The sequence below is a fragment of the Myxocyprinus asiaticus genome, chromosome 35 (assembly GCF_019703515.2).
Source record: "Myxocyprinus asiaticus isolate MX2 ecotype Aquarium Trade chromosome 35, UBuf_Myxa_2, whole genome shotgun sequence".
In the NCBI taxonomy this organism is placed as follows: Eukaryota; Metazoa; Chordata; class Actinopteri; order Cypriniformes; family Catostomidae; genus Myxocyprinus; species Myxocyprinus asiaticus.
Window position 1 is genome coordinate 13,720,774 of NC_059378.1, and position 17,255 is coordinate 13,738,028.

Genomic DNA, 17,255 nt, shown 5'->3' on the forward strand with positions numbered 1-17,255 from the left:
AAAAATCTGAGAAAAAAAAAAAAAAAAAAAAACATTGTATGTAAAAATTCTCTTTCATGTAAATATTTTAAGGGATCTTGAAAAATAAAATTTCAAAAGAAAACTATTTTGATTTTGTATACAAATATTTTCCGTGACAAACAAATGAAAAAATGTGGCTCACAGTTATCAGTAGTTGAGGTCAGTGTTTGAGAAACTGGAATTCCATCATAATTTGGCAGTAAATTAATGGCTGTATTATGGTCGACACCTGACCACCCTCCTCAGAGACTTAGAGTCCAGCATGTTTAATTGAGAAAAATATATTATTTTAAAAATAATAATTTTTTCACTATAAATCTTGAGCAGTCTCCTTGGCGATCATGATTTTAAACTCGATTACACTTTCTAGTGCTCTGCGTTAGTAAGTGTAATCGAGCTATAAATCATGATTGTGCCTAGACTGCAATGGCAAGATGTACAGTGTAAAAAGAATTGCATTTTGGTCTGTTCTCACCATAAACAGTTAGATCGCTTCAGAAGACATGGATTAAACCATGGAGTCTTACGGATAACCTTTATCCTGCCTTTATCTTCTTTTTGGAGCTTGAAAGTTTGGTCACCATTCACTTGCATTGTATGGACAAACAGACATCATATCTCCATTAAAATATCTTTGTTTTCCGCAGAAGAAAGTCATACAAGTTTGAGACGACATAAGAGTGAGGTAATGATGATACAATTTTTAGGTGAACTATTCATTTAACTACTAAAGATGCCATAGTTATGTAGCGGTGCTTGCAATATTTTCAGTATAGCGCTTGATGGCTTGTATTTCCTGTAAATGTGGAAAAATAATAAAGAGTAATAATAATAAAAAATATATATTAAAATGGCAAATATTCAGTTTTCCAGTATCCTTCATGGCATACTTTCTTTAGCCTACTATCTGATGTTTAGAACAAACTAATTTATTAACATGAAATCTGGTTTTGCAAGGATATAACAAGGTGTGTGTGTGTAGGCAGCTAGTTGACACTGAAAGTTGCTTCAGAACCTGTCTAATGTTTTCCAGACCCCACCCTCTCTGTTCTGCCCTAAACATATGATTACGAGATATTTTAATTGTTTCTGAAGGGAAGCTTTTTTAGTGTGTGCAGTAGGTGACGGTCCCCCACATATCTGAGCATTTTGACACCTTTTGAGGGAAAGCAGCATTTCATGACATTGAAATTACACTTCTGTTATGGGATTATTATATGACATGTACAAAGAACTTTGAGGTACAATAATATTCTTTACTTCTGTTCGATCTTTCAGTTAGTAGAATGTTTCATTTCAGGGAGGACCTGATGCATGTATAGTGAACCGTTTTGTTGCTCTACCTTTTTAAGAATTACTAGTTTTAATTTAGTGTAAAACACATCATTAAGAGGTTGACTACTATTAGAGTTTCAGCTGTTTAGGTTAGTTTTATTTAGATTCTGTGATCAAGGCCTTGCTCCTCTTCCTGTCCACAATCTTGCCACAGCCTGCCTGAACTGAACAAAAGACATTTACTCAGGAAACGTTTCAACCAATCAGCTGCTGCCTTTCATCCTGCCTTTGAGCACTGGCCAATCATGGAACTGCTCTTATAGCTTTTATCAGAATGTTGGCTTGGCTGACTTGGAGAGCCGATACTGCCCTATAGAGAGGGAGGGCTGAAGCCTGTCCTCCATGTTTTAATAAGCACTGACATTACACACTGTGTTTAAGGGCATGCATCCACAGAGGTAAGCCTGATTTTTCATTGCTTGTTTGCTTTTTTCACCACCTGCTAATGTTGAATAATTGAATTTTGTCATGCAGAAATACTGGGGTTTCTAAGAGACAGGAAAAAACCTGTCCCCACACCAAAGATCTGGATCCTGGCAGGCACTGAGCTCAGAAATCACACTCTCTTCTTTTGGCTCAGTTTGTCTTTGAACGTCCAGGATCACATGGCGGACCTGTGCTAGCACAGTGACCAAAATGGCCTCCTCTCTTCTTTTTTCCCTCATAGTAAGGTTTCTCTAGAGCTGGAGAGGTGCACAGTCGTGTCAGGTTGTGTCACAGGCCAGACCTCTCATGGAAGGCCCAGAGAAGCAGACAGTTCAGGCTGTAAGAGGAAGCTCACATGCAGATTGGCAGAGAGAATGAGCTGCAGTTTTGGCTCAGGTTTCAAGTTAAGGGAACACTTGTTCACTGGACAACATAATGCTGAATGTCCATTTTGTTTAGGATAGAGGCCTAATTTACAAAAGCATGCAGCAGATTGCCTTTGCTAACAGTTTTTCTCTCTGAAATGGAGGAGAATTTCCCTTTCATAAACAGACACGTATAGATGGGAAAGTAGGCTTATGTTTGCCTTTCTGAGTTAAATACAGGCTTCTGTCTGTTTACTCAGGTTGTAAAGACTGCTACAGGCCAGTCATTTTATCACATCCTGGTTGTGGTATGAGTTGGCAGCCATTCAGGGCCGTTGCTAGTGGGGTGAAAGGTGGTGATTCTAGAGGCCCACAGGTCCAGGGGGGAATTTGTTGTACAGTTTACAACATATTCTAAACTGTATTTTTGTAATATAAAGGGGCCCTGAGAAATATACAATCAGGGGGCCCAGAATACCTTGCTCCAGCCCTGCAGCCATTTCAGACAGCTTCCTCTTTCGACTGTGGAACCACAAAAATTGTTTAGAATACAATAACTTTTCTTAATATAACATAATTAACATATATTTATGACAAGCTTATGTACTTGTCAAGAATTTTAAACATTTCTCTTGGACAGCCAGTCATTGGACTCTTGATTTTATATAACTGTAGCCTAATGAGGTCATACTAGTTCTGTAGATTTTATCCAAAATTTTATTTACCTGCTCCAAGTCTACAAGCCAGTGTCAGTAAAATGACCAGTGTTTTTAGTTGTGTTTGACAGTCCCTTAGCTATCCTAATTGTCTAAACCCGCTTGATCCTGATTGTTTGTCTGGCTTCACCTGTCAGCTTGACCATTTTTTGCTTTTACTTTTGATTTTCTTACATCTGTCCTCGCTTGAACTTTTACAAATGTGATTTATTTTTTTAGTGCCAAGTTGTTTGTTTTAAATCAATCATTATATGTTAGAAAACTGGAAAAAGCAGAGAAGTAATGTACAATAGGACAGTAATATAAAAATATAAGTAAAATATCAGTAAAGGGTTTGTTCACCCAAAAATGAAAATTCTCTCATCATTTACTCACCCTCATGCCATCCCGGATGTACAGTATATGCCTTTCTTTCTTCTGTTAAACACAACAAAGATTTTTAGAAGGATGTCTCTGCTCTGTAGGTCCATACAATGTAAGTGAATGGTGATCCAAAAGGCCCAAAAAGTTGATAAAGTCAGCAGAAAAGTAATCCATACGACTCCAGTGGTTTAATCCATTTCTTCTGAAGCGATCCAGTTGGATTTGGGTGAGAACAGACCAAAATATACTGTAACTCCTTTTACACTGTACATCTTGACAGCAGTCTCTAGACACGATCATGATTTCAAGCTTGATTACACTTCCTATAGTGCCATCTAGCACTTGGCACATGCATCAAGCACTAGGAAATGTAATCGAGCTTGAAATCATGATCGTGCCTAGAGACTGCAATGACAAGATGTAAAGTGAAAAAGGTGTTATATTTGGTTTGTTCTCACTCAAAACCAGCTGAATCACTTAAGAAGACATGGATTAAACCACTGGAGTTTTTTGGATTAATTTTATGCTGCCTTTATTTGCGTTTTAGAGCTTCAAAGGCCTGGTCACCATTCACTTGCATTGTATAGACCTACAGAGCTAAGATATTCTTCTAAAAATCTTTGTGTTCTGCAGAAAAAAAAGAAAGTCATACACATCTGAGCTGGCATGAGGCTGAGTAAATGATGAGAGAAGTTTCATTTTTGGGTGAACTATCCCTTTAATGATAGGAATTACCTATATATAAATAATTATTATTAAAGTAGATGTTGTAATAGCAGTAGTAGAAGCAATAAACCCGTTGTTATTATTACAGTATTACTGTGTAAATTGGAAACATGTTTTTGTTGATACATGAGATCCTTTTTGGCAGGCAGCTGACTGTAAGTCATTCTTGAACATCTAAATGGGAGAGCATGAGTACTCCCAAGACCTGCAATTTACCACAACTCCGATTACATTATCCAGCTCTTTTCTTTGTCTCTCTGTCTATAAGGCCTTTACTGCATTCCTGAGAGCTACTCGTTTGTTGCTCTGCTCAGCTCTAACAGAACAGGGAGAGAATGTAATCAAAATGGTCGCCTAAGACTGCCCTGAGCCACGAGTGCTGGAGGGGGAGGAGGAAAAGCCGTATGACATGTTTAGCCTAATGCATATGTTTATTCCCACACAAGAGCCCGGTAGTTTTTAGGGGAGAATATACATGTTTTTCAGAGTATTTTCCTGGTGAATGGCAGCAGCAGCCCTCCCTGCATTGCAGCAGTGTATCAGAGCAGAGAGAGTGGAGCAGGGAAAGCCTGTGTGGCACACACAGCGGCAGCCGCCCAATCACGCGCCTCCGTGTGGCTCTCAAACAAATCGGCAGCACACAGCTGAGGTTAAAGATTGACAATCGCTCTGAGAGCAGCGGGGAGAGCAAGGCCCTTCTGGAAATTTCTGCACCCATCTTTTTCTCAACCCTCACTGCCTTTATATCTGAAAGTATACATTTAAAAGGCCCAGCCTGAAGAATCTGTGTACTGTGCCAGTAAAGAAAAAGGTATGCTGTTATTATGTGTCAGTTTTTATGTGGAGAATCATATAATGCTAGAGTGATTGTGTATTTGTATTTTTGTACATATGCGTATATGTATAATTGTGCTTTGAACAGATGCTTTTGATTGTGTGCTATTGATTGTGTAAGAGAAACTGGATGTTGCTGTGTGTGGGGAGTGGATGGTGCATGTAGGTTGGACGTGAGGAGGCCAAGATGGCAAGTGCTCTGTCTCTACAGATGTTTGCCTTCTGCATGCTGTCAAAACAACCCCCTCCCCATCCACCTCTTTGAAGGTTGGGGGTGCAGGACAGAGCAAAACCTGATGGGAAAGGCAAAAATATTGCTGCCTCATCAGAGATCACATTTTCTTCTGGATGCAGGGTCCACGATTAGATGTGAGAGATTCGGCTTAAAGCAAGTGCATGAGAATAGACATTGTGAATGTCAATAACACTGTGATTTTGTCTTTGTTTATCCTGACTGAGCACTCAGGTTTGCTTATCGAGGATGAGCGCTGTTCATGGAAGAGCAGTGCAATTGGTGTGTGGTAATCCGCCAGCATCAGCAGAGAAAGGGAGAATAGCATTTGCTGCTGGCTGTCATTTTAGAATCGGTAGGCTGCAAAATGAGTGAGATAGGAAACATCATGCTGCACAGGTGCTCTCAAGCCTATGCATCGCACAAGATGGAGACTTGGCATTGCACAAGCATTGCAACCGATAGTGTCGGCATAACTGCATCTCTCCAATTCTGGGCCATGGCTTTTGAAATGGTTAAAAGACTTCTCTGTGAAAAATTCTGTCTAGGCAGTGAGAGGAAACCATCTTGGTGCTACCCCTGCCAGTGTTATACTAAGCTATGTTGCCTTGTGTAGTTTTTTTAAAATGATTTCCAGAAGAAATCTTGAGGATACAGTATTTCTTTTTCTAGGATATACATTTGTCATAAAATCTGTTCAGGTTTCTAAACAGAACCATCAACAAGGACCGCAGGGACACCAGCTGATTTGTTTGGGGTCCATTTCTTTTGTCATTATCAAATTTGCAAGTTGAAAATTGATCATAAACCATGAAGTTTGGTGTAATCCACTGATAATAATGTTCTTCAGCAATAAGTGATACCTGTAAGTGTGCATTTAGTATTTGTCTGTAATGCAAGCAGACCCTCAGAGTGGACAATAAGCATATTGTGTTGATTCTGAGGGAGGCCCTACGGTGTATCTGAAGTCAAAGGGCTCTTTCACTGAGAAACTTGCTTCTTCTGCATTTAAAGATGTGGAAATAAAAATCTGAAAAGCAAATACAGTGAGGCACTGTATAAAAGCATTTGCTTGTTTGTTTTTAGTTACAATTCCTCAGTGAAGGTGAAATTAGGTTACCTTTGCAGAATTCAGGTTTGAAAAGTTTTATCAAGGTTTTTTTTTTTTAGCTGTATAATTGTGTCAAGGATGCTTTTAGTCAAGTGATTTCTTTCACTAGAAAAATTGACATGACAAATATGGGCGCCACCATTACAATACAGCAGCTAGGTGTAAGAAGCTGCCTCTATAAATTCTGTTGCATTGATTTTTTATTCATTGTGGCAGTTTGGCTGAAGGAGAAGTGAAGGCGGAGTCAGATGCAATTGAGGGGATGGAAATCGCAACACGATCCAAGGGTGAGAGTTGTCTTTAATGACATAAGATTGCTGTAATTGTGTCACTGAAAGAAGTACCTTTACATTTGCATTTACGTTTGTTTATTTCTTGGTTCAAGAGTGAAACTTAAGTTTCAATATTTGTTTATAAGTTATGGGGTCGGCTTTAATTTTTTCAGTGATTTCTTATGTCCATATGTACAATTTAAACTAAGGGATAGTTATCATCATTTACTCACCCTCTGCCATCCCAGATGTGTATGACTTTCTGTCTTCTGCTGAACACAAACAAAGATTTTTAGAAAAATATCTCAGCTTTGTAGGTCCACATAATGCAAGTGAATGGTGGCCAGAACTTTGAAGCTCCAAAAATTACAAAGGCAGAATAAAAGTAATCCAGTGGTTTAATCCATATCTTCTGAAGCTATATGATAGGTGTGGGTGAAAAACAGATCAATATTTAAATCATGTTTTACTCTAAATCTAAATCTCCACAAGATGTGAAAGTTAAACTAAACAGGCACCACATGTGACCTTCAGATGTGAAAGTGTTTTGAAGTAAAAAACAAAACAAAACAAATTACTTAATTATTGATCTGTTTCTCACCCACACCTATCATATTCCTTCTGAAGATATATATTTAACCAATGGGGTAATATGAATTACTTTTATGTTTCCTTTATGTGGAGCTTTAAAGGTCTTGCCACCATTCACTTTCATTGTAAGGACCTACAGAGCTGAGATATTCTTCTAAAAATCTTTGTTTGTGTTCTGCTGAAGAAAGAAAGGCATACACATCTTGAATGCCATGAGGGTGAGTAAATGATGAGAGAATTTTCATTTTTGGGTGAGCTATCCCTTTAATAGTGTTTTCACTTTGTGTTTATATAAGTAATTTGTGTTATTGCTATGCAGTCTCTGATCAAGGATCAGTGGAAAGGGCTACCCCAAAGCGCAAGGTTTCCAGCCCCCCTCACTCCTCTAATGGACACTCCCCTTCCGAATCCAACTCCAGCCCTGTCAAAAAGAAGAAGAAACCAGGAGCCGTCAATAACAGCAAAGACCAGGTGCAACTTTCGTTCCCTATGCAAGCCCTTGTTCATGTTCCAGTCCTGCATGCCAGACTTAAACATGTGTTTCATGCACTTTAGTATCTGTCTGTTCTTGTCTTTTGGGTGATGTCTTGTTGGTGGTACACTTTGATGGTATTTATCATTCCTTTCATCCTAATTAAACCACTATTGATGCAATTTTTGTCCAAATACAGTACACTTAGTGCTGGTATTTTATCTGCCATCAGTTACCTGTAAACATTTTTACCTGATTGTCAAACTCAGCTGGATGGTGTTGCTAGTGCATCAATCAAACACTACCAATGTTTTCAGGGGATCTAGACTAAATGTTTTAAATCTCAATAAGTGTCATCTTCTGCAATACAAGTTAATCTCAATCGACAGCATTTGTTGTCAGTGTTGATTACCACAAAAAATAATTTGGGCTCGTCCCGCCTTTTCTTTAAAAAAAGGAGGGTATAAAATATGATTCAGGTTGAGAGACTTGTTAGCCCCTCTGTACCAGAACTAACCTTGTTTCAGCTTCTAACAAGGCTGCATTTACCTTCATGTCAAAGATTGCCATTAATTTAACACTTATCAGTTTGGATTTGCTCTCTTGTCTTTTCATGCCACTCCATGTTTGATAACCTCTTTGCCTGTTTGTTTTGTCTTATTTTTAATACTCGTGTTTTGAAACCCCAACCCTCTGTTTCTCTCGCCCGCATTACAGTCAGAACTAAGACATGGTCCCTTTTACTATGTGAAGCAGCCCGCACTCACCACAGACCCTGTTGATGTTGTACCGCAGGACGGGCGGAATGACTTCTACTGCTGGGTGTGTCACCGCGAGGGCCAGGTGCTCTGCTGTGAGCTCTGCCCGCGTGTCTACCATGCTAAGTGCCTCAAATTGGCTTCAGAGCCCGAAGGAGACTGGTTCTGCCCCGAATGTGAGGTACTGGCTCATGCCTAGCACTTGACAGCTCTACTTGAATGGAACTGAAGAATCATCTTTACAAATCAGCCATTAATTCCCAATTAAATGAGTTGTGTGTTTTTTTTTTTTTTTTTTTTTTAAATGGGAAATAAATGGGAAAGGGTTTTCAGATTTATTGAAGGAGTCACAATGTAAACAGAGCAACTGCAAAGCAAACTAAATTTTTGAAGTCATATATACAAAAAACAAAACAAACAAAACCTAGGGATGCACCGATTTACCTATTTATTAGGGATCCACCGATGTATCGGCCACCGATGTTTGTCAGCCAATTATTGACCAAATTTAAATCATAGGCAAATCAGTTTTTGGCATGAAAATGCTGATATAAAAAAACAGATGTTTATTAATAATTAATTATCATCACACTTTGTTAAAACTCTGAATTCAAATGCACAATCCAGAAATAACGACAGCCACAGAATGTAGAAGGGTTGGCACTCCTAAGAACATGTAATATTTAATTTTTATTAATTCTCGTTCAAACATTAATAAGGAAAAACCATTTACAGAGGTGACAGTTGTAAAAGAGGCACTTATATATACATGATGAGGTAAAACCATCCAAAATGCCTTGAAACCAGCAAACTTTGACATTGGTATGGTATCCATTAAGACTGCATGATTGATTCAGTCAGCGCTTCAGTCAGAGTTGAGTAAGCAAGCAGCGCCCTCTAGCAGTGTGTATGGCATTATCCATTATACCGCAATAAAACTTAAAGTGTTTGTTCCTTTGATAACTTTATTTTTCCATGATGTGGTTGACATTTGCCCAACATATGTATAATATCAATTTATGATGTATTATACACTCACTGAGCACTTTATTAGAAGCACTATGGTCCTAATAAAGTGCCCGACATGGTCTTCTGCTATTGTAGCCCATCTGCCTCAAGGTTTGACGTGTTGTACATTCTTAGATGCTATTCTGCTCACTACAGTTGTAAAGAGGGGATATCTGAGTTACCGTAGCCTTTTGGTCAGCTTGAACCAGTCTGGCCATTCTCCGTTGACCTTTCTCATCAACAAGGCATTTCTGTCCGCAGAACTGCCGCTCACTGGATGTTTTTTTGTTTTGTTTTTGACACCATTCTAAGTAAACTATAGAGACTGGTGTGCGTGTAAATCCCAGGAGATCAACAGTTACAGAAATACTCAAACCAGCCCGCCTGGCACCAACAATCATGCCATGGTCGAAATCATTGAGATCACATTTTTTCCCCATTCTGATGGTTGATGTGATCATTAGCTAAAGCTCCTGACCCGTATCTGAATGATTTTATGCATCGCACTGCTGCCACATGATTTGAAGATTAGATAATTGCATGAATGAGTAGGTGTACAGGTGTTCCTAATAAACTACTAAGTGAGTGTATATAGTACAAACAATGTGTGTTCTGTTGTTTTGAACTGCAAAAACAGAAGTGCAAAAATGTTTTAGATGTACAAAATAATATTTTTTCACATCAGTCATCATGCTTTCATTAAAATATTTGCATATCGATGCATCCCTACTATTTACCTTAAAGGAATCGTTAACACAAATATTAAAATTCTGTCATCCTGCACTTCAGATCATGTTGTTCCAAACACATATTACTTGCACTCTCCGTGGATCACAAAATGAGATGTTTGGCAGAATTTTAGGGACTGATATCCTCAGTCACCATTAACTTTTTATTGTATGTTTTTTTTTTCCCCCATACAACGAAAGTGAATGGTGACTGGGGCTGTCATTGCCTCTTTCTCTTTTTGTGTTCAACAGAAGAAAGATTTGGTTTTGTAAAAACATGGGGGTAAGTAAGTGATGACAGAATTGTATTTTTGGGGGAACTATCCCTTTAAAATATGTATTGAAATAAAGCTTTAACAATTTCTCATTTCTCTTTTCAGAAAATAACAGTTGCAGAGTGCATAGAGACTCAAAGTAAAGCAATGACTATGCTCACATTAGAACAGCTGTCGTTCCTGCTAAAGTTTGCTCTCCAGAAAATGAAGCAGCCAGGTGTAAGTTTCATGTTTTTCCGTGGTTTCTTTTAATGTCATGGAAAGGCTCATGATTTAGTTTACATTAGAGGCTGGTACCTCACCTTTGTAGAGATGTGGAAACACTAAAGTAATAGTGAGAAATTCTGCTTTTTCATCATTGCAGACCTCTAGATGAAATCAGATTCTTGCTTAAATGCCCCTTTCTTCATAGAACAGACATAGGCACATTCTGCACACATAAAAAGCTTCATACTTTCACACTAGAGCTTTTGGTACAGACCCGAGTCCGTTGGATGTTAGAATTCTTTTGGCTGGCGTAAATGAATTGGTTCGCAATTAGTATGCTGTATGGTGCTGTATGGTTATCAATTAGGATCAAAGTAATTCAGCAATTCAGATGATATATAATTTTCTACTGGTTACACTTGTAGTATAATGCATTTCTCATTTAGTGGTTAATCCAAAGAGTGAGTTGTTACCTAGCTACAGTGGGAAACCACGGTGGTACTCGCGTACATTTATGATGCAAACGTACCACAATTTGGACCAAAATAATACAATGTGAAAAGAGACCTGCAGGGCAAGGTGGGTGGAATCGAACTCAGGATCACCAACTAAACTTTTGAACCAAGTGTAAAATCAGTCTAAGAGAGGTTCAGATCATGAGCATTTATGCTTTCTTAAAAAGACAAACATTATTCATCTTAGCTTCCCCAAGCCGTTGCTTCACGGAAAAAGGCTTTTAATTGGGTAAAAAAAACACATGCTATATTTCCACCCCTCTGTTCTGTCCCCTACTCTTCTAACATGTGTGGGATGGGTCCTAATAGTAATATAGCAATGTTGGACACAGATTGTAGTCCAAATGTTGTACTTGGTCCACTTTGTGAATCTGCTCAATACTTATTATGCAAAGAAATTGAGGGCATTTTTGCACCTTTACAAGTTCCTAGTCAATGTTTCTTAGTTGTGAAATATCTCTTTATGTCTCTTTTCTTTAGACGGAGCCCTTTCAGAAACCAGTGTCATTAGAACAGCATCCAGATTATGCAGAGTATATTTTTCATCCCATGGACCTCTGCACTTTAGAAAAGGTGAGTGTAAAGTATTTGATGCTTAAAAATCTAAATGATCAGTTCATAGGAATGACTGGCATTCTATGAAAGTGTTTTTTTTATTAGTGTGTTCACTTTTTGTTTCCATTCAGAATATTAAAAAGAAAATGTATGGCTCCACGGAGGCTTTTCTGGCTGATGTGAAGTGGATTTTGCACAACTGTATCATTTACAATGGAGGTTGGTTGTACACGGTTCCAGTATTATCAAACGTTTTTCTGATGAGTTTTTTAAAATATCTCTGTGCATCTGTTTTTCTCTTAGGCAACCATAAACTTACAGCAACGGCTAAAGTGATCGTAAAAATCTGCGAACATGAAGTATGTACAGTGTACAGGATTATAAGAACTATAAGTCAAGCCATAATATGAAAATTAGCATACACTATGTTTAGTGCCAGTTTTTTAAACACCATTTACCCTACAGATGAATGAGATTGAAGTCTGTCCAGAGTGCTATCTTTCTTCATGCCAGAAAAGGGACAACTGGTTTTGTGAACCATGTGTGAGTATCTTACACTAGACAAAATGATGGAGCTTTTTAGAAATTGCTTCCTTACATAGTAACCATATTTATTTGTGTGCATCAGAGCAACCCCCACCCTCTTGTATGGGCCAAGCTGAAAGGATTCCCATTCTGGCCTGCCAAAGCTCTTCGAGACAAAGATGGACAAGTAGATGCTCGATTCTTTGGGCAGCATGACAGGTAAGGAACTGTGTAACACCATGTCCTAACCAGGCATGACATGACAAAGCATCAAGGGGAAAATGCATGAGTTTTTGTTCTAACTAGCCGTGTCTGTCAACAGAATTGTGAGACTAGACATTTTGACTGAAGCCCTGCCTATAGTGAAATCTCATTAGTCCAAAATCCTGCTTCTCATAGCTGTATATTAAACAACACTTTAAAAAGTGGTTACATGGACAGTCGCGTGACGCCATGCGAGGAGTAGACGTGTGAACGGTGAGCTCTGCACATTTTGCTAGTTTTAATTCTTTTTGTGTCCTAAACCAGTGAGATTCGATACACTGTTTCATTACTGTTCTATGAAGAAAATATGTCAAAGAATTCAAAATCCACAGGCTCTGTTGACAAGACACAATGCTCAAGCTGATACCCCCTACAAGGCCGCAGACCAGGGACTCAATTTGGACGGTGCGGAGAAATTCAAAGCCAACTGTCCAGCATGTCTGTGATGCTGATGAAGGTTGTAGCGGACCTGGAAGATCTTGCTGTAATATGTTGATCCATTATGGCGATGGAGGCGAAATTCTCTGAGTTGGTTACAAGATTGTCGGACATCGAGAAACGGATCGATTATCTGGAGTCATCGGAGAGGGAATTAGCTGCTAATCCACTAGCAACCAAGGCAGATTTGCAGTGCGTCTGGGAGAAGTTGGAAGACCTTGAGAATCGTAATCGGCGAAACAGCGTCCGAATTGTTGAAATTCCTGAGAACGAGGGAGGCCGAGATATGGTGAAATTCCTAGATGAGCTCTTCCCAAGTCTACTCAACATAACAGGCCATAAGCAGGAAATCAAGCTCACAGAGTCCCGGCTCGAAGATCCACGGACGGAGACAGGCCCCGATCAATTCTGGCCAAATTTCTGAGATCATCCAATAAAGGTCTTGTGTTACATGAGGCGAGGAATAAAGGAAAGCTTTCTTGGAAAAACCACAACATTTTCTTGTTCCCAGACTTTGCGAATTCGACAAGAGAGAAACGTGATCGATTCAAGGAATGCAAGAAACTCTTACGTCAACGGAAGGTTGCTTTTGCACTGATGTTTCCGGCCAAACTGAGAATAGATACTGAGGATGGCCGTAAAGTATTTACATGTCCCCAGCGAGCAATGTCTTTCATAAAGTTAATGGAATGAGTAAGTTATTTTGGTGATTTTCATGTTGCTGAAGTCGGCAAGACAGTCCTGAGTGAGCTTGACTCATTGAACATTCACTTGACTGTTCGAGGAAACTGGGCGCATTTTTTGTTTCTTCTTGAGTTTGTTTTGTGGAATAACACTCCTTCGGGACAGTTGTGGATGAATCTGCTCGTTCTTTGTATTTGTACCTCCTATTGGCTGGAGTTTGTTTTGTGGAATATTTTTTTGAAGGACATTGGAAGGATTAGGTCCTCTGCTCACAATCTATTTTTTCTAATGTGTCAATGTCAAATGTTAATATGAGTGGATTTTCTCTCTCCACATGGAATGTGAATAGGTTAGGGCACCCCATAAAAAGAAGGAAAGTTATTTCTCTTCTTAAACATAAGAAATATGATATAGTGTTTCTTAAAGAAACGCATCTTTCCCCGCAGGAAGCTGAAAAATTTGGGAAGATATGGGGTGGACATGTTTTCTTTAGTGCTGGCTCAAGTAAGAGCAGGGGAGTCATTACACTGAGAAGCAAGCATCTACAATTCAAATGTCTCAAACAGATTAAAGATAAATTAGGAAGAGTCATTATTGTTTTAGCAGAAATTCAGGGACAAAGGTTGATTTTGGCTAATATTTACGCACCTAACGTTGATGATCAGGGCTTTTTTATAGATCTTGAAGGGATGTTGCAAGCCGCTGGCACCCCTCATGATATAATATTGGGAGGAGACTTTAATCTTTTGATGGACTCAGTCCTTGATCATAGTGAAGCAAAAGTGTGTAAGCCCCCTAGAGCAACAGTGACGCATCACAGGATGGGTAAAAATCTGATGGCCTCAGAGAATTGACCCGTTTGAAATACAGATATAATACTATTTTTTCACAGAAAGTGGAGTTTTGGTTATTCAGGGCAAGACAGTCATACTTTGAGTCAGGTGACAAAGCAGGGAAGCTTCTGGCTAGATATATAAAGCAGAGAGAGTCTTTTTCTTCCATTCCCTCAGTAAAATCGGCTGGTGGTGAAATATTTACCGCAGCCATTGATATTAATAATGCCTTTAACCTGTTGATGCTCATTGTCCCTACCCATGAGTTTGACTTTACTTTGCTTAAATGAGTTCACATTTACTATATAGTGTGCTGTTCAAAATTGTTCATAATGTAGACAAATTATACATCTTTATAATTTGTCAACATTTTTAACTCTTTTTTGACTAGACTATATAGTAAATGTGAACTAATTTAAGCAAAGTGACATCAGTTCTGGGGGGGGGGGGGGGGGGCATAGAGTTCTATCTTGATCTCTATAGTTCCACGTCTTCGTCTACTGATGAAGATATTAGAACATTTGTGGAACCATTAGAACTCCCTAAATTGACGACTGAGCAAAAAAATTCTCTGGATTCTGAGATAACCTTGGAGGAACTTGAAGAGGTAATTAAAGCCCTGCCTACTGGCAAGGCTCCGGGGCCAGATGGTTTTGCCACTGATTTTTTTAGATCTTATACTACAGAATTGGTTCAACTTTTGTTAGAAGTTTATACAGAATCATTAAAGAATGGAAAGCTTCCGCCAACCATGACACAAGCCCGGATCAGTCTGATTCTTAAAAAGAACAAAGATCCAAACAAGTGTAAAAGTTGCCATCCAATTTCCCTGATTCAGCTTGATGTTAAAATTTTGGCAAAAAGTAAAGTTATGACATCTCTTATACATATAGATCAGGAGGGTTTTTTCGGGGCCGCAGCTCTTCTGATAACATTAGGCGTCTCATCAATATCATGTGGTCAGTAGCAAATGATCAGTCTCCGGTCGCTGCCATCTCACTTGACACCGAAAGGCGTTTGATATGGTAGAATGGGATTATCTTTTTAAGATTTTGGAAATATATGGGTTCGGGAGTAAATTTATTGGTTGGATTAAGTTACTTTATAGACACCCTGTAGTGGCGGTACAAACAAATGGATTAATTTCAGATTATTTTACTCTGAATAGGGGCACCCAGCAGGGTTGCCCTCTTTCCCCATTAATGTTCTGTCTTGCCCTGGAACCATTAGCAGCCGCGATAAGAAAAGAGGATGATTTTCCAGGGGTGATGGCGGGAGGTATGGCGCATAAGCTTCTACTTTACACAGATGATATTTTATTATTTGTCTCTGACCCCACTAGATCCATGCCTTGCCTCCACAGAATTATTAATTCCTTTTCCAAGCTCTCAGGATACAAAGCCAATTGGTCTAAATCCGAAGCTTTGTCTCTGACAGCGTACTGCCCGGTAACGACTGCGGGCGCCTTCCAGTATTTGGGTATTTTATTCCCAGCAAATTTGTCTGATTTAGTTAGAGTTAATTTTGACCCATTAATAAAAAGGTTTTCGAGCGATGTGGACAGGTGGGCTTCATTACATTTATCGATGATTGGGAAGGTTAATGTTATCAAAATGAATTGTATTCCAAAATTCAACTACCTACTACAGTCACTCCCTATAGATGTCCCTCCCTCTTATTTCAAGCAATTTGATAGCATAGCGAAGTCCTTTATTTGGAATGGTAAGCGTCCCAGAATACATTTCAACAAATTACATAGGCCGATTGACAAAGGTGGGCTAGGCCTACCCAAGAATTTGTTTTATTATTATGCATTTGGTCTCAGGCATTTGGCTCATTGGTTGCTTCCACCTGAAAGGTATTTTATAGGTATTTACAGCTGCGCCACATGCTCTGTTTTTGGGAGTAGCACACACCCCCCTAAGGTGGCAGGTGCTTTGGGAGAGGTGATTGCTGCTTTTGGAAAAGGTCATGAGGCATCAATGTATTACTCCCTGCTAATTCAGAGTCTGGGGGATGAAGCTTTAATTTATATCAAGAGATTATGGGTGAAAGATTTGAATTTGGTATTGGAGGATTGAGTGTGGACTAAGATTCTGAAAAATGTCAAGTCCGTATCTAGAGATACAAGGGTTCGCCTTATGCAATTTAAGATTTTACATAGATTTTATTGGACCCCCTCTAGATTATATAGGCTTGGTCTTAAAGACACACCCACCTGCTGGCGATGCCAATCAGAAGTTGGAGACACCACCCATGTCTTTTGGGGGTGTGTTAAGATTCAAGATTTTTGGTTAAAGGTTCAGAATTATTTGTTTGACGTTTTGAATGTTCAAATTTTGCTCTGTCCCAGACTCTGTATTTTGGGTGATGGGGCAGTCATGAATTTGAGGGATAATCACATTAAAAATTGGGTTCTGACCAGTCTCATGATCAGCAGGTAAATAATTTTAAGGGGTTGGAAGTCAAATGGAGCACCCTCTTTTTCGGAGTGGTGTGAGGAAATGGGGAGAGTAGCTGCATTTGAAGAAGTGATAAGTAGAAGGCTGGGGTTTAGGGACTTATTTGATAAAAAATGTGGCAAATATTTAGTTTTTTGGGGGTACTCTCGGAGAGGGGATGTGGAGAGTGTAGTTTAGTTTAATCACATATGTTTATTTATTTTTATATATTTTTTGGGGGTTGTGTGTGTGTGTTATTATGTGGGACCACATCATTTCAACAAATGTGAATTATGGATGTTTAAGTAAAAAATAATATTTAAAGGAATAGTTCACCCAAACGTTAATTCTCTCATCATTTACTCATTCTTATGCTGTCTCAAACTCGTATGACTTTCTTCTTAGGAACACAAACAAAGATATTTTGAATAATACAGTATATGATGTCCATTTGCCCTTACAATGCAAATCAATGGGGTCCAACACTTTCAAGCTCCAAAAAGGGCATTAAGGCAGCATATAGGTGCACATGCAGCTTGTCGTCCAGCACAAGGAAGTAA

The 17,255-nt window shown here is 38.9% G+C and overlaps 1 protein-coding gene across 5 annotated transcripts in view; it reads left to right on the forward strand.

Annotated features, from left to right (window-relative positions):
• The first annotated feature begins 1,647 nt into the window (after positions 1 to 1,647).
• LOC127426431 (protein kinase C-binding protein 1-like) overlaps positions 1,648 to 17,255 on the forward strand; it is a 31,864-nt gene continuing 16,256 nt past the window's right edge. For 3 of the 5 annotated variants that reach the window (XR_007894776.1, XR_007894775.1, XM_051673236.1), the window contains exons 1-10: positions 1,648 to 1,754; positions 6,346 to 6,416; positions 7,312 to 7,463; positions 8,182 to 8,403; positions 10,339 to 10,452; positions 11,436 to 11,528; positions 11,642 to 11,729; positions 11,814 to 11,869; positions 11,976 to 12,053; positions 12,139 to 12,254. Coding sequence is in view for 3 of the 5 variants with exons in the window: in XM_051673236.1 (XP_051529196.1) it covers positions 1,741 to 1,754; positions 6,346 to 6,416; positions 7,312 to 7,463; positions 8,182 to 8,403; positions 10,339 to 10,452; positions 11,436 to 11,528; positions 11,642 to 11,729; positions 11,814 to 11,869; positions 11,976 to 12,053; positions 12,139 to 12,254 (1,004 nt within the window). In the remaining 2 variants the exon portion in view is untranslated. Of the gene's footprint in view, positions 1,755 to 3,885; positions 4,764 to 4,857; positions 5,156 to 6,345; positions 6,417 to 7,311; positions 7,464 to 8,181; positions 8,404 to 10,338; positions 10,453 to 11,435; positions 11,529 to 11,641; positions 11,730 to 11,813; positions 11,870 to 11,975; positions 12,054 to 12,138; positions 12,255 to 17,255 lie in introns of those variants that run through there. The other 2 variants (XM_051673237.1, XM_051673238.1) reach the window with 2 other exon arrangements.